At 40.0% G+C, this 23,335-nt stretch overlaps 1 protein-coding gene across 17 annotated transcripts in view; it reads right to left on the bottom strand.

Moving 5' to 3' along the window:
• Positions 1-23,335, bottom strand: part of UNKL (unk like zinc finger) — a 59,498-nt gene that overhangs the window by 8,809 nt on the left and 27,354 nt on the right. For 15 of the 17 annotated variants that reach the window (XM_040574081.1, XM_040574076.1, XM_040574080.1 and 12 more), the window contains 4 exons: positions 20,253-20,441; positions 18,708-18,770; positions 14,867-15,032; positions 4,251-4,343 (listed from right to left, as the gene is read on the bottom strand). In XM_040574081.1, the coding sequence (XP_040430015.1) occupies positions 4,251-4,343; positions 14,867-15,032; positions 18,708-18,770; positions 20,253-20,441 (511 nt within the window). Of the gene's footprint in view, positions 1-4,250; positions 4,344-11,274; positions 12,853-14,866; positions 15,033-17,280; positions 17,306-18,707; positions 18,771-20,252; positions 20,442-23,335 lie in introns of those variants that run through there. The other 2 variants (XM_040574094.1, XM_040574093.1) reach the window with 2 other exon arrangements.

Below are 23,335 nucleotides of genomic sequence, written 5' to 3'. Positions count from 1 at the left end.
TAAATATAAAGCCCCCAAAACCTCTGAAGATATTCCTACTAATACTTATTGATGAGAATCTACACAAAAGTAGATTACTACCTATTGAACCTGTAACATTTTGGCTCATTCTGTATGGATCCCCTGACCATAGAATCATAGTTCCAACCCCCCTGTAAAGGGCAGATACAGCTTTCGTTAGACCAGGTTGCTCAAAGTTCCATCCAACCTGGCCTTGAACACCTCCGGGGACGGGGCATCCACAACTTCCCTAGGCAACCTGTTCCAGTGCCACACCACCCTCACAGTACAGATTTTCCTCCTAATATCTAATCTAAATCTCCCCTCTTTTAGTTTAAAACCATTACCCCTTGTCGTATAGCTACGCTCACTGAGAGCCCCCGCCCCACAATCTTTCTTGAAGGCTCCCTTTAAGCATTGGAAGGCTGCAATAAGTTCTCCTTGGAGCCTTGTCTTCTCCAGGCTGAATAACCTCAACTCCCTCAGTCTGTCCTCACAGGAGAGGTGCTCCAGCCCTTTGATCATCTTTGTGGCCCTCCTCTGGACCCACTCCAACAGGTCCATGTCCATCTTGTGCTGAGGTCCCAGAGCTGAACACAGTGCTCTAGGTGGGGTCTCACGAGAGCAGAGTAGAGGGGAAGAATCACCTCCCTCAAACCTGCTGGTCATGCTTCTTTTGATGCAGCCCAGGATACGATTTGCTTTCTGGGCTACACACTGCCAGCTTATGTTCAATTTTTTATCCATCAACTTCTCCATGTCCTTCTCTGCAAGGTTGCTTTCAATCCGCTCATCCTGTACATGTGCTTGAGATTGCCTCCACCCATGTGCTGGTCTTTACGCCTGGCCTTCTTGAACTTCATGAGGTTTGCATAAACCCACCTCTCAAGCCTGTCCAAGTCCCTCTGGATGGCATACCTTCCCTCCAGCATGTCAACCACACCACTCAGCTTGGTGTCATCTGCAGACTTGCTGAGGGTGCACTCAATCCCACTGTCCACGTCACTGACAAAGATGTTAAATAATAAAAGTCTCAATACCAATACCTGAGGAACACTATTTGTCACTGGGCTCTACCTGGACATCAAGCCGTTGACCACAACTCTTTGAGTGTGCTCATCCAGCCAGTTCCTTACCCACCAAGTGGTCCTTTCATCAAATCTACGTCTCTCCAATTTAGAGACAAGGATGTTGTGAGAGACAGTGTCACATGCTTTTTGCACAAGTCCAGGTAGATGACATCAGTTGCTCTTCCCTTATCATAGAATCATAGAATATCCCGAGTTGGAAAGGACCCATAAGGATCATCAAGTCCAACTCCTGGCACAGGTCTGCCCAAAAGTTTAGACCATGTGACTAAGTGCACAGTCCAATCTCTTACACCAATGCTGTAATACAATTGTAGAAGGCCCCCATATTTGTCAGGCATGCTTTGCCCTAAGTGAAGCCATGTTGGCTGTCACCAATCACCTCTCTGTTCTCTGTGTGCCTTAGCATAGTTTCTAGGAGGATCTGCTCCCTAATCTTGCTGGGCACAGAGGTAAGACTGACTGGCCTGTAGTCCCCTGGGTCTTCTTCTTTTTCCCCTTTTTAAAAATGGGGATTATGTTCCCCTTTTCCAGTCACTGGGAACTTCACCAGAATGTCATGACTTCCCAAATATGATGGACAGTGGCTTAGGAACTTAATCCACCAGTTCCCTCAGTACTCTCGGATGCATCTCATTAGGTCCCATGGACTTGCACCCTTTCAGATTTAGACGGTCTTGCACCTGATCTTCTCCTGCAGTGGAATGTTCTTCATTCTCCCAGTCCCTGCCTTTGCCTTCTGTGACTTGGGCAGTGATGCTAGAACAACTGTATTTGAAGACTATGGCAAAAAATTCATTGATCACCTCAGCCTTCTCCATATCCCAGGTAATCAGGTCTTCAGTTTACTTCATATGAAGGCCCACATTTTTCCTAGTCTTTCTTTTATTACTGCCTTCTTGTTGCCCTTGATGTCCCTAGCCATATTCAATTCTATCTGTATCCTTCCATTCTAACACTCCAGTCATGGAAGTCATCTCACCACGTCTCCGTGATGCCAGTAAGATCATAGCCCTTCAGCCTGCACACATCTGTAACTCCTCTTGTTTTTTCCCCATGCTACATACATTTGCACAGAGACATTTAAGTTGGCCCCCTGATGAAACTGTTTTATTGGATGAAATAGCTGGAATTCCTTTATGCTGCTTTTCAGGTGCTCTCCCACTGACCTCTGATTCATTTCCTGACTCTGGGCATCTATTGCTGGCACTGGCATCGAACTGATAAGAATCAGGTGGATAACCTGGTACATGTGCCTCAAAATAGCCTCTATTAGCAAAAAAATACCTTGGGAGATGAAAAGTCAATGAGGTAGGAGCGGCACCACAGCTTGTAGCACTGTTGTCAAGATCTCAAGAGATTCATACGTAGTGTTTGAGACTTCTTAATCAGTGCGTTCCAGCACTGGCTTCTTATAGATCTTGCTATCAACAGTGAAGCCACTCCTAGAATCTGCCTTGATCTACCTGATGCCAAAGCATCAACGTTACCAAACGTGAATTGTAAACTGCCTCCTCAGATTCTTTGCTCAGACCTGAAAACATAAGCACGTCACCTGTCACTTTATGTGAAGCATCTTCTGCCCGCTTTCATATCAGTGAGCTACTGAAGTGAAAAAGTCCATTTCAAACCAAGTGACTTTCCTGAATTTTGAGTGTGCTCCATGTGTCCATAGACTATTGGGGTGATAAAATTACCAGTCTGCTCCCTTCTACTTCAAAGGAAGCCCTTGGAGAAGGAAAAGTTTGAAGAAGAATCTCTCGGGACATCTGTTTTATTTCCGAAAAGAAGCACCGAATGGTTGCTTACAATACAGGCTTTCCTGAGGGTGTAAGGAAACTTGACGTTCACTTGGGTCAAAATGATTTCCATGTCTTACATTTTGATTCTGGAAGGCAGGGGTACAGTCCTATCTACGGGGGTCCCAGTGACAATTTACATATTCCAACACTATCAAATCAATATGTATTGTTTCTTTCAGCCAGCAGACTAAAGTAATCAAGTAACTACCTTAAAAAAGAAAAAATGGCATAATGTACATAGACGCTTTTAAGTGAAAGCTTTTCTTCTTGGATCAACGGCAACAGTAAACTAAGGAGTAGCTATAGCTGTTTTATTCCTTGTGACTAGAGCTATAGGGCAAGAATGACATGGGAGGAGCCCGTTTGCCATCCAAGAATCCAGTTTTATTTGCACAAGTGAAAGTTCTAACACATATGCATAAGAAACTTAAGAATCACTGTAGACCTCTTACAATGAAATGCTAGCAAAACAGAATCAAAAATATATGTAAAAATTATAGAAACATGTCCGTCTTCTTGCTGTATGACACTTAAAGGAATACGATAACAAAACTATAGTTGACAGTTTTCAATTCCTATTTTGCTATCCTTTTTCTCTCATTTATTTTCCCTTTTCTGCTTTCACACAGAAAAGGTGACATTTTAAAATTTAATTTCTGGATGTTTCTCCCACCAGTCCTTCCTCCCTGGCCATCTTTTCACTGTGTTGCTCTCCTTTCCCACAACAGGCTAGCTAGTTGAAGGATTCTAATAGATCTAAGTAGGAAAGCAGACAAAGTCAGGAAAATATACGTAGACAGAAATAAGGAGTATGAAATAAGCCCGTAAGACCTTCAATTATATTACTCCTTCCAGGTTAGATACATAGAAAGCTTAAGTCCCTAAGTTGTTAAGTATCAAGTTCTACAGGTTGCTAGCTCCATCTCAAGATTCATCCTTACTCCCACTCTCAGCAACAACCTACCCATGGAAGTACCTGAAGGTCTTTGCAACACAAACTGTCTGCTGCCAGACATTTGCAGCACTCAACATGCAGACAGTCAAACTCAAACATATATACATTTACGGGAAAGCATTAAGTTACTACTTTCGTCAACTGTTATGCCTGTGGACCCAAATCATTAAGCAAGTTTTTTAAAAAAAAAAAGTTTACCAGATTGACCCCTTGCAATATACAGAGAAGATGATAGCCATCCAACCTCTTTACACCACTAAGTTAAACAGCTGGAGCACAACTGGGAACTTTTCTCCACAGTCTTTGTTGGCTGTAACTATTTTGATGAGTAAAAACTTAGAAAGGTAATAAATAAAAATATTTTAAATGAGGATATAGTTTAATTTTACAAATTGGACCTCTTACTTGCTAATCCAACGTCACTGCCTTCTTGATCTTCCCATTCTCTATTTATGGATGCAACATTCACATCTTTAAAATGTAAATCTAAAGCAGAACCTGTAAAGCAGAACATTATGTTAGTGAATTATACATCAAACTATCATGATGGCTGAAATGAGGAAACTTTGTCTGTTTTTATTAGTGTTTCCATCACAAAAATCTTTAACATCTACGTCATGACCTGAAGCATAGTACAGGCACACCGTAAAAGACAGCACCTGTATTTTCTAAAAGGGAAAACTTTCATATGTAAGCTATCAGAGATCTTTCAGCTGGTCAGTTAAATAGAGGATAATGAAGAGGTGGCTATCTATCCATGTTTTCAACAGATCTGTCACCTGTTGTGTTTAGATGTACTTTAAAAGAAAAAAGAGGAAAAATAAAACGTACCTACCTATGCAAATATATTTATTCTTACTGAATATAAGCAGTCATTATACCTGAGAAAAGGTACTGCAAATGCCCCTCAGGACAGTTACCCTTTGGGGTAACTGAGTTACATATCAGGGCATGCAGATGTAAGGAAGGTCAGAATATTCACATGAAAATGTGCAATATTTTAAATAAATAATGCAAAATTCAAAATCAATATTTAATTTAGAGGCAGTTAGGCTGCCTCACAATTCAAGGCGTATACCAGTCTAAATTTCCTCTGGGAAATACAAAACGGTTCTTACTGATGTACTTTTTAATAGGTCCACTGCTTATAAAGTGTTAGAAGATGGAGAGTTATTTTTCCCCCTTCCTCTTAACTTCTCTTCATAGAAAGGGATATAATTAAGAATTTTCACCCTTTGTAGCTGTACTTTAACTAACATTGAACAGCTTCCCAGTCAGGAGTACAGGAGAGAAGGTTGCATAATTACTGATTTTACAATTAGGAAAGTGACTATTCCAATCACCGTGGTCAGTGATAGTGATTCACTTTCCTAAAGAGTCTTTAGATTTTATGTTGAACATCATTAATAAAAACTGGACATAAAGCCATAATGGGTTGATAAGGAACAATCAGAAGTAGAAGTCACACCAGCCTGTGTAAAAGTTTCCAGAAGATTCAAAAGGGATTTCTTAAACCCTCTGGAACTAGGCAGATGCCTCTCACATAGCCTGATCCTAAACATTAGGCACTGTAAAATGAAGAACATCTTTGTCAGAAGTCCTAGACAGTTTTTAAAGCACCAAAAGTCAGAAATGGAAAGGATCATTTGGATCATTTATACAAGACCAATACAGGATTATTATCTGTTGGCATGTTCTAATGCTGACCAGGGCTATCTAACCGACTCCACAGTCTTGGAGCTCCAGATAATACATAAAGGGAATTTACTGAACTGGAAATAGGATCCACGGAACAGAGCTCAGCTAAATTGTCCAGAACAAAATACCCAGTAAGAAATACAGTTCACATACTACAAAATCATGCTCACGACAAAGACACCTGAGAATTTACATAGCTATTTGTGAAAAGTTACTAGTCTGGGTCTCAACAGAACACAACATCATTAGTATAGGGTTGTGCCCAAGCAATAATCCTTATCTTTCATCAGTTCTGACAAACCAGCTTAATGTCCAACAGCCAGGGGAAGGACGCTCTCTCTGCATTGTAATTTTGGCCTGAAAAACGCCCTAGCTTTTTGAAGTTTTCCAGCAATAACCTCCTCTTGGAAACAGGTGCCTAAGCCACTCCTTCTACACAATACATTAAGTAAGGAGAGACGGCCTCCTTTTACTTGATGACTTAAGGCTTTTAGTGGCCAGGAGTTTTGTGTGAAACCCAGATTTAAAGACCCTCTTCTGTACCAGGATTTGCATGCATAGTGCTGCACAATGCCTTCCCTGTCTTTTATAAAGCTAAGGGCCTTTCATTTGCAACACTTCAGCCTGTCCATCTTGCCCTTTCACCCAACCACTCTGGCAGTGCCTTCCAGAGCCTCTGGGGCAGTACATTTCCCTTCTTGTTCTCATGCTGTTGCTTTCACCATCTGGCAGCTGCAAAGCCCGAGAGCACCATGATGGCAGATTCTCAAGGGAACTGACTACCATTGGCGTGAGAATCAACAACTTCTTTCTCCCCTTTCCCTACCCTTGACAGCAGCTTTGGTTTACATTAGGGGACCCTGTAATACTCTTACACACAGCTTAATAACCAATGAGCATGCAGCCCTATCCAGTGACAAGGTGTGCTCCAATTAACACTAATAACATCATAACAAGGTTATGGGTTTCGTCAAACCCATGGGAAGGGTTTCATATGTAGCAGAGCAGCTCCCTCACTGTGGTCTATTGAGAGTCAGCCCTGGACACAAGCTTTTGAAAAATAACCAACCCGAGGAGAAACACCAACCAGAGGAGAAGCGTTACTGGACACGGTGTTGTTCACCAATGCAAATGAACTCATCAAAAAGATTAAGACTTGAGGCAGTGTGGGCTGCAGAAACCACACTCTGGTTGAGTTCCTGATCTCAAGGAATACGGGCCTGGCAAAGAGCAAAGTCGGGACCCTGACTTTAGAAGAGCTGACTTCCAGCTGTTTAAAGACCTAGTGGATGAGATCCCCTGGGACACTGTCTTTAGCGATAGAGCAACTGGTAAGAGCTGGCAACTCTTTAAGGACACTTTTCTTAGAGCAAAAGAGCTCTCAATCCCCACGTGTAAGAAATCAAGCAGGGAAGGCAGGAAACTGGCATGGCTGAGCAAGGACCTGCTGTCAAACTGAGGTGCAAGAAGGAAATGCACAAGCAGTGAAAGCAGGGACATGTGGCTTGAGAGGAGTACAGGGATGCCATACAGATGTGTAGGAATGGGATGAGGAATGTCGAGGGACAGATGGAACTGAACTTGACAAGGGATTCTATAGGTATATTGGTCAGAAAAGCAAGGCCAAGGAGAGTGTACACCTTCTGATAAAAGACAAGGGAGAACTGGTAACAATAGACATGGAGACGGCTGAGGTACTCAACAAGTTCTTTGCCTCAGTCTTCCCTGACAGTCAGGCTTCCCACATCTCTTGAGTCCCTGAACCTCTAGGTGGGGGCTGGTGGAGCAAAGTCCCTCCCACTGTAAGCAAAGAGCAGGTTTGAGACCACCTGATGAAACTGAACAGGTTCAAGTCTATGGGGCCCAATGACATGCATTCCAGGGCCCCAAGGGAACTGGCTGATGTAGTTGCCAAGTCACTCCATCATATTTGAAAAGTCCTGGCAGTCAGGCGAAGTCCCTGGTGACTGGAAAAAAGGAAACATCACTCCCATTTATAAAAAGGGTGAAAAACAAGACCCAGGGAACTACAAACTGGTAAGCTTCACCTCTGTGCCTGGAAAGATCATGAAACAGATCCTCTTGGAAGCAGTGTCAAGGCACATGCAGGACAAGAAGATGATCTGATACAGCCAGCACAGCTTCACCAAAGGTAAATCGTGCCTGACCAATCTGGTGGATGTCTGTGGTGGAATGATTGCATCAGTTGACAAGGGAAGAGCAACTGATGTCATATACCAGAACTTCTGTAAGGCCTTTGATGCAGTCCCACATGCCATCTTGATCTCTAAATTGGTGAGATATGGATTTGAAGGGTAGACTATTCGGTGGTTAAGGAATTGGCTGGATGGCTGCAGCCAGAGAGTTGCAGTCTATGTCCAAGTGGAGGCCAGTGACGAATGATGTCCCTCAGGGGTCCATCTTGTGACTGGTACTGTTTAAAGTATTTATCTATGACATAGACAGTGCGATCAAGTTCACTCTCAGCAAGTTTTCAGATGACACCAAGCTGAGTGGTGCAGTTGATACAACAGAAGGAAGGGATGCCATCCAAAGGGACCTGGACAAGCTTGATAAGTGGGGCCATGTGAAACTAATGAGGTTCAACAAGTCTAAGTGTGAGGTGCTGCAGCTGAGTGGTGGCAATCCCAAACATGAGTACAGACTGGGAGAAGAACTCATTGAGAACAGCTCTGCAGAGAAGGAGTTGGGATCACAGGGCTGGAGTACCTCTCCTATGAAGAAAAGTTGAGAGAGCTGGGGATGTTCAGCCTGGAGAAGAGAAGGTTCTGGAGAGACCTCATTGCAGCCTTTCAGTATTTAAAAGGGGCTTATAAATAGGACGGAGGGTGACTTTTTACACAAGCAGATAGTGATAGGACAAGGGGGAATGGTTTTAAGCTTAATGAGGGGAGATTTAGATTAGATGTTAGGAAGAAATCCTTCACTCAGAGGGTGGTGAGACACTGGAACAGGTTGCCCAGAGGTTGTGGATGCTCCATCCCTGGAGGTGTTCAAGACCAGGTTAGATGAGTCCCTGAGCAACCTGATCCAGTGGGTGGCATCCCTGCCTATGGCAGGGGGATTGGAACTAGATGATCTTTAAGGTCCCTTCCAACCCAAGCCATTCTATGATTCTATAATAACTATAAGAAGATTCTACAAGTTGTCTGGGATGATTCGATGGAAAACTAAACAGTCAGTAGAGTTAACATGGGAAAGAACTACCTGCTGCAGTGGAGAGGATGCCCAAGAAAGTATGCTTGTCATCCCTGCCTTTCACTTCTTTTCCCACCTGGCCACTTGGACAGTTTTCCCTGTTCCTTCTCTCTCTCTCTTTCTCTTTCTCTCTCCTTATGCTTCTATTCTTCTCTGAAAATAGTTTTCACCCTTATGTTCTATCAGCTATGGACCCCACTGATCAATCTTCAGGCACAGGAACCTGTCTCAACATCCTTTGTGCAACAACACTAAGCACCTGTGAAAATAAACCACTCATTGCTATGCTGCAGGAATATTCTGGGTTAAGTCTCTCTCACTTTCACCAAGTGAAGCTGTTCCACTTCATTCAAAAAAAATCAAAATTCTATCAATAATACAAACAGAGGCTTTAAAATCCAGTTATTAGCACTATCATTGTATTTAAAGAGCAAAACAAACTCTTTTGTTCAAGCTCTTGCAATTCCCCACATCACCCAGATGTTATGAAAATTTGAAACGTTATTTGCAGTGTCTGGCTCAGTATGTTGTTATGCAACTATGACAGGCAGGAACAAAACACACTGCAAGGCTGACATAAATCGTACTGCTTAATTAGTAGATCAAATCTAAGCCTGCACCATTACTAGACTACTAACCTGTCATGTTCTCCTCATGTGAGTCAGGCCTTAACTCATTCTGCCACGCTGGTCCTCCCCTACCATAAAAGGGCTGACTTTTTATTACTATTTATTTTCTAGACTTTAAAGCTTCTGATACTTTCTGTCTCTCTCACATTCAAACTCACACAGAGGAAAGTCAGTGGAGTGCAGGGAGCGAATACAGACAGCATTTAAGATCACAACATATATGGGAGGCAAAGGAAGAGACACAGATTTTCGTTAAATGACAAGGCTCTCAGACAGGCAAAATCTCCATGCTTGAGTATCCAACAGAAAGCAAAGCAAGTAACCAAAACATTCCCAGAACCTAACACAGACAACAAAGTGAAGTACCAGGCTGGCAAGCATCCCCTTGTGTTAAGGTCTCACCTTCTCTCTATTACCACTTGAACGGTTTCCTTTCACTACTGCCCCTCCCCTATTTATTCCTCTCCAAATCTTTCTTCTTTGATACTTTGCATATCTAATCGCTCTAATTTCTCCAATCTTTTTGAAAATATTTTCATTTATTCATTTTTAAAATTTTTCAGGAGTCCTTCACACAAAGCGAAGCTTTTATGTTCTCAGCTTATGCTTCTTTCTTTTTGTTTTAAATCAGAACAAAACCAGGCTATTCACCCAATCTCCCTGGAATCTGACAGGAGTAGATTACAGCAACACACCTTCTTCCACTCCATCTTTGTTCAGTGTTCAACATACCACCCAAGCCTCCATATTAAATGCTTGTTTTATCTGATTGGCATACTTATTCTCAATTCCCCTGACTCCTTCTCTTTCCCAACTCTAGAGGACTATTGAGCACAGAAGGCTTGCAGCTCCCCATGAAATCAAGATGAAGGACCACAGAAAAGGCTTCAGACCCCATTGTCGGACAAAGCGCTCTCAGTTCTTGCTAATGCAACTCTTTCCTGCATCTCCCCTAACCCTTCATCCAAACCCATTCATCCCCTTTTCCCATTATCGCCTAGCCCTTTCTCTTGCTGCAGCTCCTTTTTTACTTTTTTTTTTTTTTTAGAATTCTTCAATGCACCAATTCCTACAAGAACACTATGTATTTCTTCTCTGTTTTACAATAATGTTTTATTTTTCTGCTCTACTCAGATTATGCAAAGCACTTTCTTTTCAATGCCATCTTGTATATCCACAAAGTAGAACTCTGGAAAAAGAACTTATATATATGTAATTCCTTTGAGGAAAAAAATACGAGACCTACACACTCACAGTAAAGTACATTAACTTACACTTTTATGAGATGTGTATGTTGTGACTCATATTCAGTTAACAAAAATAGCATCCTGAAAACCATTTTATAAAAACAGCTGCTGTGGACAGCAGAGGCATATTCTGTCTCAGAAGAATCAAGAATCTCTTAAGCTCAATAATAGAATGACAATGGGACATGGGAAACAGAGCATACAACTGCTTAAATGATTACTTTGCAACACTTGTTCAGTATATCACAATTAAAAAATTATATTGAATTAGCACATATAGTATAAATTAGACTTTGGATCTCACAGTAACTTGTTACAGTCAACTAGCCCCTACTTATTCCAACAGCACTGTTTGTCTTGACAAAAATGTGTTTTCAATCCATAGCACCTCTTAAAATATTAACCATAAGCCGGTGAAATTATATTACTTGCATAGAATGCACAGTAAAATTCCTCTCCTTCTAACTTTGACATCTAAAAATAATTTAAAATTTATGTTCTAACACCCAGATCATAAAACAAATCTTTTAGGAAAGTAAGCTGTATACTTGTGAGACTGCAGAAAAAGATCTGTGATTTTATATTCTATATACATTTCTTTCAAAAAAACATTAGAAGAGCAAATGCCTAACTTACCATTGCTAAGTGCTGACTCACTGTCTGCAGTCTCCTGGTCTCTGGTACACATTGATTTAAACACAGAAACCTTCAAGTATACCAGCTAATCACAGCAACTCCCTGGTCATGTGACTTACACCACAGGATGTGAAAAAACAGTGTCTTTCAAATCACAAAACATTCCCTGTCACAGACTACTGAATAAAACATAATTACTGTAAAAGTGCCCTATGTTTCAACAAGTTTGTGCATTAACGCTAACTAAAGGAGCCCAGCTGATACGCTGGCTGGCAGGACTGCCCCTTAGAAGGATCACACAAGGCTGTCTAAAAGAACTGCTGGAAACATCAAGAAGTACAACACAGGCAAATAGAAGAATGCTGCGCCTGGGATAGAATTACCCCCTGCAACAGTACAGGCTGGTGGCCAAATGACCAGAATGCAGCTTTACAGAAAAAAATCTAGAAATCCTAATGAATTCAATATGCTCCATGGGCAGTAAAAGCTAACTGCATATTGGCTTGCATTAGTAGAAGTGTAGGCAGAAGGTTGAGGGAAGCAACTATTCCCAAGCACCTGTGAGACCATAGCAGGGGTACCACAATCAGTTTTGGAGTTCACAGTGCAAGAAAGACATTGACAAACTGGAGTGTGTCCAGTTCCTTGCCACCTGGATGGCTAGCGTACTGAAGCATATAATATACAAGGACAACCTAAGACAGCTAGGTTTGTTCTGTTCAAGAAAGAGAAAGCTAAGGGAAAAACTAATTAGTATCTTCAACTACCTAATGTTCAGTTAAGGAAAACATGGAGCCATATGCTTCTTGGAGGTTCACAGCAAAAGAATAGTGGGTTAACTGAAAGACATAACTCCTTCAACAAATGCTCTAGAAGGCTGGGAAAAAGGTGAAAATATCCTGACACTCCTTTCTGCTATCAATGACGTGTTTCTCTCAGAGTGAACACTGCTGGCTCAAGAGCCATCTACACCCTTCTGTACTACACGACTGAGAGAAGAGAGGTTTTTGAGCCATACCAACTACATTTTCACTAAAGACAAATCTTGATACAAGAGCAGAGTTTTGTGGATCAAGTACACACATCATCCCCAAACCCTCAAAGTTTGTATTCTTGAAACGATTCATTTGATCTGTCAATATATTTGTGAATTCAAACAGGTGAACCACCAACAGCAGCATGAGATGTTTGATACATGTTCAAAGACTAACAAATTTCTTGACAGAAGGAGATGAACATGCAATACACATTGTTCAGCTTACAGTGATAGGATGTCAATCAAAGTACATAGCACTTCATCAGGCCAAACTACATAACCAATGTACATGATGTGTACCTTTCATTTTGGAGAACACATAAACCCTGGAATTTCAAGTTGCTAGTGTTCTATGCTGCCATAAGGCTGATACTTAAAGAAGTGCTGGGCTGATACAACAGTATCTGGAGTACTGTGTCCAGCTCTGGGCTGCCCAGTACATGAAGAGATATGGAGTTACTGGAGATATTCATCCTTTGAGATATTCAGAAGCCATCTGAACATGGCCCTGGGCAACCTGCTCTAGGTGGCCTTGCTTGAGCATGGGGGTTGGACCAGATGACCTCCAGAGGTCCCTTCCCATCTCAACCATTCTGTGATTCTGTGAAGTTTTGCCATCAGCATCAGAAAAGGAAATAATGAATCACAGAATCATAGAATGGCTCAGGTTGGAGGGGACCTTAAAGATCATCTAGTTCCAATCCCCCTGCCATAGGCAGGGATGCCACCCACTGGATCAGGTTGCTCAGGGACTCATCTAACCTCTTCTTAAACTAACCTTAAGGGATGGAGCATCCACAACATCTCTGGGCAACCTGTTCCAGTGTCTCACTGCCCTCTGAGTGAAGGATTTCTTCCTAACATCTAATCTTTATCTCCCCTCCTTTAGTTTAAAACCATTCCCCCTTGCCCTGTCATTATCTGATTGAGCAAAGAATCGCTCTCCAACTTTTTCATAAGTCCCCTTTAAGTACTGAAAAGCTGCAATGAGGTTACCCCAGAACAGTAATGTAATGAATGTAATAAAGATTACATTCCGCCTGATTAATCTCCAGCAAAGCACCTGTGGTTTTCAGGTGCTCAGAACAGATAGATTCTGAGTAATTTTCACTGTATTTCACCCTGTGTCAGTAGATATTTTCTAAGTCCATCAACATCCAGCTATGGTTAGGCCACTATCTTCCTTCTTTAGAATAAAAATGTCTGTATCTCTCTATACATACTGTTGAGAACAGATATTCTCCCACCACGTGTCAAGTGCTGTTATTTTTGGAGTGAGAACGTACTTATGTCTAAACGCTTTAGTATACCTAATTATCTCCATTCTCTAATGATAATAATAAACAGAACAGGATAACGTGATACAATTGCCTAACACTGACTGCATGAAGTTACTGTTGAAGTTCTTCCCTCTGCTATTAAGAACTTGGATAGAAAATCAGTGTCTATTACTCAAATATTTATCCCCTTTTACCATTTTCCACATAAAAAGCCTAGCTGGTTGCAAACAAGGGAAAGGCTCTGGGTTAAGGACACAGATTTTGGAATTAAGTATTTCCTGAACCTGTCCTGGGTACCCAGAAAACAAGGGCTGTTGTTTGCAGAACTGGAAATTTAAGATGTCTTCTTTCTTTCTCTCTTCCCTGTACCCACTCTAAAATTGAGCCTACAGTCCCCCTTGTCACCCGTCCCCCACTGACATGATACATTTAACTGACATGCATTTCTGTCTGGTGATCTTCTGAACCCTGGAAGAGTCCAGAAGGTTCACTGACTCAGCCTCAAGCACAGAGACAGCATGCTCTGTGTGCAAAGTTAGCTTGCTCTCTCCTAATAGGAGCTCCCTGTTGCTGATATGTTTTGACTGGTAAGGGGTCTGAGCCTTCACATCCCACTGCCCTTCTGTGATGCCTGCACTGTTCTGCCACACAGCTGGAGGTGTCACAGTGCAAACTGTTGCCACTCATAATAGGTGTCCCTCCAACCCTGACAGAGTAGCAGTATTAAACACCAGCCAGACAGGCTGGCAGCAAAGTATTGTGGATTTTTTTTTTTTTTTTTTGAATTGGTTGGGAACAGAAGTGCTGAGGTACTAATAGGCCAACTCCTGTTCTTACCCCTGTCATCAGAGTGGTTCCAAAAAGTGTTTATCAGTATGATGATAGGTGCTTTATATATATAAATAGGTACATACAAATATATATATATAAAGTCAGATCTCAGCAGCCCATCGACAGATGTTGAGGAGACATTACTTTTAGGAACACACTGAGATGCATTACAAAGGGTTTACGTTGGTCACTACCAATGACAAAATTACAGTTTAAATGTCCTGTTCACTAATTCCTATGCTCACATTGGAGACCTTGTGAAAAATAATGATTTTGGGGAAAATCATTTAAATTAACATTCAGATATTGCTTTTAATTACATATAATAAAGTATGGACAATATTACTGTCTTTACCAAAAACCTGTTCTGAACCTACATTGAAATAAGGAGAATTGAATAATGCAACAAACCACATGCAATCAGAGATTGAATGTTAAGACTTGCCTATAACTGATTCAATTGTGTTACCACCAGAATGGAATGGGAGAGCTTTGGCACTGACAGCTGAGACAGTTGGAGGAGATGAACAATCTGATCCGACACTGGAGGCCAGACTGGAAGTTATACTTGAAGCAAGTGGATTAACCACTGAAAAAACACCGAGATGGTTCTGTTAAAAAAAAAAAAAATTATATATATATATATTAGTACATATATACTTACAGAGACGTATGTGAAAACACATGAAATAAATAGAATGTAGTTTTAAAAGTTATTTTCGTTCTAACAAAAAGAAATCCAGAAGAAACCTCTAAATGAACAGATTAGAATAATCTTCATTATAATTTACCAACATGTGTATTTCTCTAATGTGGCTGGACATGGCTATCATATGAGGGAATTCTACTTTCAGAAAAAAGGTTTTTAGGTAACTTCAAATGAGCTCTACAGTCATAGTTAGTCAGCTGAAGTCTGACGACTCTTTTCAAAAGGAAAATATCTACTGAGTAATTGTACCATTTCATAATACATTTGTACACATATTGTACACGTATTTATTTGATCTGCATTTTTTCCCATTTATTCTAAATACAATTGGCACATAAACTGATCTTCAGTTGAGACAGTTGAGAAACATGACTGCACTACGCACATGTACCACATAATATAATGACCTGTACCTATGCTACTTCTTTCTAGCTGAATACTGTTGTCATAGAAATCATACAGTTAAATTATAAAATGTAATAAATACAAACGAAATGTAACCACGAAGCATTCTAAACTAGCAAATAACTTCAAAAAGTCTACATGGACTTGGTGAAAGCGCTCCAGTATATGAATTCTTTTTATTGTTTTACCAACTTCCTTGAGTCTTTTGGTTAAGAAAAACAACATTTAACTGTGACTGAATCAATCCAACATCCTCTCATTGCTTTCTATGGGATGAGCCATGATTGTGTAGTATCTACTGAGTACTCTCCTGTTTTCTACTAATACCATGGAAATTTTCCTATTTCAAAAGTAGACATAATGCAAGATTGAGACTGATAACAACCATCAGAATGAACCACGGACATAAGACAAATATCTCTGTCCATACTGAAAGATCAGGTTGCTACAGGGACTGTTCAGGTGTGTTTTAATTGCTGATGGAGATTCCACAACCTCTCTGGCTCTCTGTTTTAATGTCTGGCCATCCTCGCTGTATAAGACATGCACTGTGTTTTACAGTATGACTTTGAAATAATGAATGAAAAAGACAATTTCCAAGGAACTCTGCAAGAGTAGCAAATACAATTACAATCTTGTTCTCAAGCTTGTATTCTTTCATCTGGTGTAAGCAGAAATAAATATCTGTTTTAAAGGAGAGAAGATCCTTTCATCAATGCCAAACAACTTCTCTCTACCGCCTTTCCCCTCCCAACAACAGACATCTTGCTTTTCAGGTCCTGCCTGAAGTATGTTATACTAACTGCTGTCACAAAATTTTCTGGGAGTAGCAGAGCTGCTCTACAGCATATACAAAATGTAATGGAATGCTTTTGTTCCATTCATTTGCTGCAATTTCAGCTGAAGTCCAACTTCCTTCCCTAGCTATAGTTAGGAAAAACTACTCTACTTAACAGCCAGATTTACAGAAAAATATAAATAATCTAAATAAACTGTATATATCTTACTACGAACTATACAACCTATGACATATAAAAGGATTTCAGGCTGTGTGATACAGTCTTAAAAAAAAATTACAAAACCAGAAATTTCATTAATTTTAAACCTGATATGACATAGCCTGATTCTCCTTAGTGGCACCAGTGACAGGATAAGAGGCAACAGCCACAAACTGCAGTACATAAAGTTACACTTGACATTAAACTTGAAAAAAAACAAAACAAAAACAAAAAAAAAAACCACGTGATTGTGGCCGAACACTAAAGCATATAGCTCAAAGAGGCTGTGGAGTCTCCCTTCCTGAAGATAAACACTACCGGACAAGGTCCTAAGCAACCTGTTCTAGCTGATCTTGCTTTGACAAGGGGGAAGATAGACTACAGACCTCCAGAGGTCCCTTCTAAGCTCAACTATCCTATGATTCTATGATAGGCTTTTCCAAGCTTTGTTCCAACATTAAAATTTACACTGAATTAACAACATATTCTCTAATATATCAACGCAACATGCTAAGACTTTTTATATTAGTGAAAAATTATCACTCAAAATATATGCCCTTTTGGCCTGCCCCATCTTAAGCTGAGGCCTCTTGGTGAGAGTGGAGTGAAGAAACCTCACACACCCACACAAAGCTGATGGATTTTTTCAATTAGTACTCTTTCTCCCCAGCATAAACACCTACACCTACTGGACTATTTACTCTCTTCTGCCTAACACATTTACAAGCAGCAACCCTCTTGTCCCACCCTGTTTCCACAGAGATGCACTTGGGCTGCTCAAAGGTTCCTTTCCTTCCTCTCTTTTGACAGACCAAGACTGACACTATCTGTGACTTCCAAACTCCATTCTGGAGGGTATCTAAACAGAACAGAGAGACAAAATAAACAGAAACGAGACAGGAGAGAAAGGTTATTAAAAAAAGATGTCAACAATTTTATAATTACGTAGCAGAATTTCAAACATTCTGCACTAATTAAGTGCAAATTATATAGCTTTTTTTTTTTTTTTAAAATAAGGAGAGAATAAAAGAATGAAAATAACCTGCAAATATTTTTAGAAACATTAGATAATAGGAAAATTCATGTAATTCAGGTTGGAAGGAACTGCAGCAGGGCATCTAGTCCCAACCACTTGATCAGAGCTAATTTGTCTATGAAGTCAGCCCAGGTGACTGAGTGTTTTTGCTAGTCTGGTCTTGAAAACCTCCAAGGATGAAGAGCGTACAAGCAAATTCTGCAAACACTGCTTGACTCTCCCGATGGTGAAAAACTTTTCCTTACATCCAGTCTTAGCTTCTTGTTTCAGCTTAGCAAGTTCTCTCTTGTCCACCCACTAGCACCACTGTGAACATGCTGGCTCTGTCTTCTTCAGCTCCCCATAGGTATTTGGAAAGCTGCTATTGGGTCCTCCTGAAGCCTTCTTTTCTCCAAGCTAAAAACAAGCTCTGCTTCCTCAGCCTCTCCTCACAGGGCAAGTGCTCCAGGACTCAGACCATCTTGTCAGCCCTTCACTGAACTTGCTTGCTCTAAGTAGTTTATTGATGTAATTCTAATACTGGGGGCCAACACTGAATGTGGTATTCTAGCTGTGGTCTAACAAGTGCTAAACAGAGGGGAGTAACCCCTTCCCTTGATCTACTGCCATGCTCCTGTTAATAGAACATGGGATAACGTTTGGTCTTCTGTGCAGCCAGACAACACTGTTGGCTCACATTTAGCTTGCTGTCTACATAGACCCTCAGGCACTTTTACACAGTGCTGCTTCCCAGACAGTTAGTTCTTGTTCTCAGCCTGTACTACAAAATCACAAAATGGTTGAGGTTGGAATGGACCCTCTGGAGATGATCTGGTCCAACCCCCCTGCTCAAGCAGGACCACTTAGGGTAGGTTGCCCAGGACCATGTCCAGACAGCTTCTGAATATTCCAAAGGACAGAGACTCTACAGTCTCTCCAGGCAACCTGTTCTAGTGCTCAGTCACCCTCACAGTAAAGAAGCATTTCCCGATATTCAGACAGAAGTTCTCGTGTTTCAGTTTGTGTCCATTGCCTCTTGTCTTGTCACTAGTTGTAATTTTTCCTTAGACTATATTACAAAGTGCCACAGAACTTTGATACTGCATTAATGAATGACCAAAAAGGGCAAAATATTACAGTGTTTAGCTTTTGGCAATACCTGCTTGTTGTCTTGTTCACTTGTTTTCTGCTGATTCTCAGCTGAGAAAATTCGCTGCTTTGCCTAAAACAAGAAAACTCTATGTAATATATGAACTTAATGAGTCACTGCTATAAAATATTTAATTAGTTTATGAAGGGTCAGTGGCATCCCTGTAACGATGCCTTAAAGAGGATGACTTTGTTTTCCTCACTGCAGTCCCATATGGAGAACTGAATTTTAATCCTCTTAAAGTAAATGTACGTGAAAAAGGAAAGGCAGTTGCAATTGTTCCACTTACATGCACAATTGAGTGCATGCAAGTTACTTCTGGTCCAAAAACTGAGTAGCCATGTTAGCGCTACGTTGTGACTGAAATAACATGTTTGAAGTGCTCACCAGCTGGGGAATAATTCTCCAAGAGGCTGGTGAGATAGAAGCCTGAGTTAGCCAAAAGTTTCAGTGGAACTGCCTATATTTTCCCTTTAAGTAATCATGCTACAAATAACAAGCAAAACAATTTCAAACATAAGGGCAGATTTTATTTGAACACCATTTTATAATAAGGTAACTTTTGAAACAAGTGAAACATACATACAGTAAAGGAAACCGTAAGCATTTTCTCTACGCCCACTGTGTTCTTGAAGAGCAGAATGAAAAATATCTCTTTTCAGACTAGTAATTTTCAGTGATTTCCTTTATTGCAGTAACCTCTGCATGGCTCCTGTCTCTTTGGGAAAAAAACAGTTCTTTCTGCTGCCTTTGAGCAGTTCTGTTGTGTTTGTTCCTTTGGGAGATTGCTAATCTCTCTTGCAGTGAATGCTCCCTGTTGCAACTCTCTGTCAGTTGGAACTCTCCTCTTTATAAGCCTCCATGCTTTTTTCTCAGTTCCAAAGTCCATCACTGCCTCCTCTCTAAACAGATTCAATGTGGCCAGGAAAAGGCAAGCACATGACTTTTTTGCTGCTAAGACACATGCTTTGTAGCAGTACATTACTCACTGATGGTGAACAAAGTGGCAAAACTGATTTTAATCAGTGTTACATCTTTTCTCAATTACTGCTACAGAGCTCTCTCTCTCTTTTTAAGAGGCTTGTATTTTATCATTGCTCTGTCTCAGCAATGAACTTGTCTGAGAGGGAGCTGCAGGTGGGACAAGAAACAGAAATTAATCAAAGATTAGCACTCATAGTCTCAACAGCCAGAAATAATGTGTATTTTCACCGTCTGTTTTCAACAAAAATTAAAAGCAAACCCTACCAAGACTAGATACGTTTTTTTGTTTGTTTTTTTCACTGTTATCTTGCTCTATTCTAGGCTACATGGGCTCAAAATAACAATCACAATTCTACTGCAAAGTTACAACTTACTACATGTCAGTTGACACTTTGCAAGGGTGTTCTTGGCCAGTGACAACTGCAGTTTGACACCGTTTAGTTCACAACAGAGGAGGGCTCCCAACTCTGTTTTAAATGAGTGCAGATACGCGAGGCAGACAACATTTTCTTCTGAATCTAATTATCTTAAGATTGCATTTGTAATTCTACACCCATATTATTCACCTACCTGATCTTCTCGTTCAAAACCTGGTGCTTTTGGATAGCTAGATGTTGGTGAAGAAACACCTGATGTGCTAGACTCAGAACACAGAACACCATTTGCTAATGATCTCTGTCTACAAAGAGGTCCCAGAGGTGACAAAGAACTACTGCTACCAGAAGTTGATGTTACAGTTGGACTTGAAGAACAGGAAATCTGTAGAAGACAGAAAACAGTGTCAAATATACTCTATAATATTTTTACATATCTGTTTTCCCTTTAGAACACAATTAGTTGAAATTATAGATCAATTTCAATTTCTGTTAAGAAAATGCCAACTTCAGCATATCTGTGTATTTTTTGATATTAGCTTAAAAAGTAGTTGATAGCAAAAGTAACAAGGAGATATTGTAATTATACAAATTCCAAAAGAAGATGCATTTGTACACACCAGAATATTGTCTTGTTTGGTCCCCATGCACAAAATGACTCTCAGGCAGAAATTATTTGCTTTCTAACAACTATGACTTCCATTCATTCATGTATTTCCTTATTTACAGTTTGAAGTAAGCATTGTATGACATTTCACACTTTCAAAGAACTCATCTGGATCAAGCCAAACTGTTCAATAAGAAAAAGTCAAGTAGAAGTTTGGCAAAAAGTAAATCGATGCCCGTTTGTATATCTCAAAAGGCTGTTTTCTGAGATTCTTAAATAATTTATTAATGAATAAACATCCTCAACACTTTAAAATTTAAAACACTACTGAATTTATACATTTTTGTTCTGATACACAACTGCCAGAGAGTTATAAATTTCTGAAGTAAAAGGCTTAAGGTGAAGGTGTAATCTCTGTAAGTAGGCCTGGACAATATGTTCACTCGAAGTATAATTCCAATGAACCTGAAATTTAGGAAGTCAGGTGGCAGATTCCTACAATAAACGTGTTCAAGTGAAACTGTGGGTACTGCTTGTTTCTACATTTTTTTAAATAAACCCTTTAATTTTTTTCAAGCCAGGCTAATAACTAGACTCAGTTCTCTCAGTGGTGAGAACACTCAGTGATGAGACACATTTCAATCCCTCCTGCACTTGATTCAGAACAGTCTGTGAAGTTTCAAGAACCTGAACTAGTCAATGCTCCATACAATAGTAGAGTAAAATTCTGCCGCCAAAGTTGTTTTAATTTGTTTAAAGACGAAATACACACTGAATCAGACAGACTGAAAATAACTATATAGCTTACTGCTAAACTTTCAACTTAGGGTTAACCTTAACTCTTACTTTATGCTCCAAAGAATGTGAAAGTATTTTAAACAAATCAGGATTTTAAAATGAGACACCTCTCTCCCCAGAATAGCATAACCTCAAGATGTCCCTCCTAGGCAGCAGGAACTTCAGATTCAAATTCCTTTAAATCAGGTAGAGGACACACATGAACCTAGAGGTTATCTTAACCTTGGACAGAATAAACACCTCAACAAATGTAAGCCCTACAGCCACTGAGTATTATTACCTATGCGTTCACTCACACCTTTTCCTACCTAAAATCTGCTGTTGCAGACCTTATCTGCATGGAGTTGCGCAATTATATTGCTTCTGAAATCCAAAGAGAGCTTACCTACATAAGAGTGAAACATACATACAGCCTGACAGACAGCAGAAGTACAAGAGTGGACACCACAGCAAAAATAATTAAATTGATAGCCGAGGTTTATTCAGACAAAATTCCTACTGAAGTCAAAGGCTGTAGAATTCATGTTTTGACCACAAGCTAGTTACAGCATATAATGTTTCTCTTTCTGTTACCATTCACTGCAAATCCAAAACCGAGGATTGCCTTGTGCATGGATTACAAAGTTAGCAATTTTTTTTTTCATTCAAAAATACTGAAATCCGTTGTTTATCCTAGAGAGAAAATTGAAGGGGAAAAAAAAAAGGAAAAAAAAGAAAAAAAAAAAAAGGGACACTGCCAGGAAAAAAAAACATTGATCTTAAGTGAAATTAAAAACCTGTGGTGTTTTGTTTTGGTTTTGTTGCCAAAAACTTGTTAAGGTATTCAGTTCCATATCCAAAGATTTTGAAAACTTATTATGAACAATATAGTTACATCTTCTAAGAATATTTAAAAACGTATTTCTGGTAGCAGAGGGTTCCTTAATGCAGTGGGCAAACAGGTAAATTAAAATGAGTAGACAGTGAAGGCACATTAACACCAGAAGTAAGATACTACTAGTCTAGATAAGCTACAGACTCGATTTAAGGATGTGAATTCCCTTATCTGCACAGAATGTTTCTCAGATGTAAATTTCACATCCACATTTTCAGATCGGCAGGCAACATAGATTAATTTACAGGCAGAGGAAGATGTACATCACGGTTATTCCCCTGCAATGCAGTTACTCCCTTACAATGTGACCTAATGTAGACTAGGGGAAAGGGAGGAAGGAAGATAGTCATTATGGATTATTCATCTTGGAGGGCTACCTGCAGACAACAGAACCATATATGGAACTACGCTCTTGTTCAACCAGAAGTAAAGGGCTTGAGGTACAGAACTACTCAAGCTCAGATGCTATGAGATGGTGTATACCGTCAGATAAGATTATAAGGTGCCACTCGTATGACCCTTCTTGTTACAGTAGGTATCAACGGTAGCATTAACATCTACAGAGAGAGCCGCAAGCATTAAGAGCTTACACAATAATAATTAGTGTAGTTTTGCCACAAAATAAATAAATAAATAAATAAATAAATACTGCTCAACCACCTAAGCTGCAGGAAGCATTATCTGATTACATTTATGTTTAGATTTTTGGTTTTAAACTCTGAAGAGTCAACCACGATGAGAGTAGATAGCGATATCCTCTACTCTGTCTTTTGTATTTTCTGCCAAAAAAAACAACACATTAGTTAAGTTTTAGTAACTACGTTACATAGTACCACAAATTCTGTGTGACCCAACTTGCGAAGAATACGTTTAAAAAAATGGGTCATATAATATCCACAGTAGGTTAAAATATACAAGCAAGAAAAAAAAAAATCTTTGAATTTCAAGCCTAGGATAAATTTACAGGACAATTTACATATAAAGTATGTCTTTTTGGTAT

Source organism: Cygnus olor, chromosome 15 (genome assembly GCF_009769625.2).
Source record: "Cygnus olor isolate bCygOlo1 chromosome 15, bCygOlo1.pri.v2, whole genome shotgun sequence".
In the NCBI taxonomy this organism is placed as follows: Eukaryota; Metazoa; Chordata; class Aves; order Anseriformes; family Anatidae; genus Cygnus; species Cygnus olor.
This window is presented reverse-complemented; position numbering and strand designations above follow the sequence as displayed.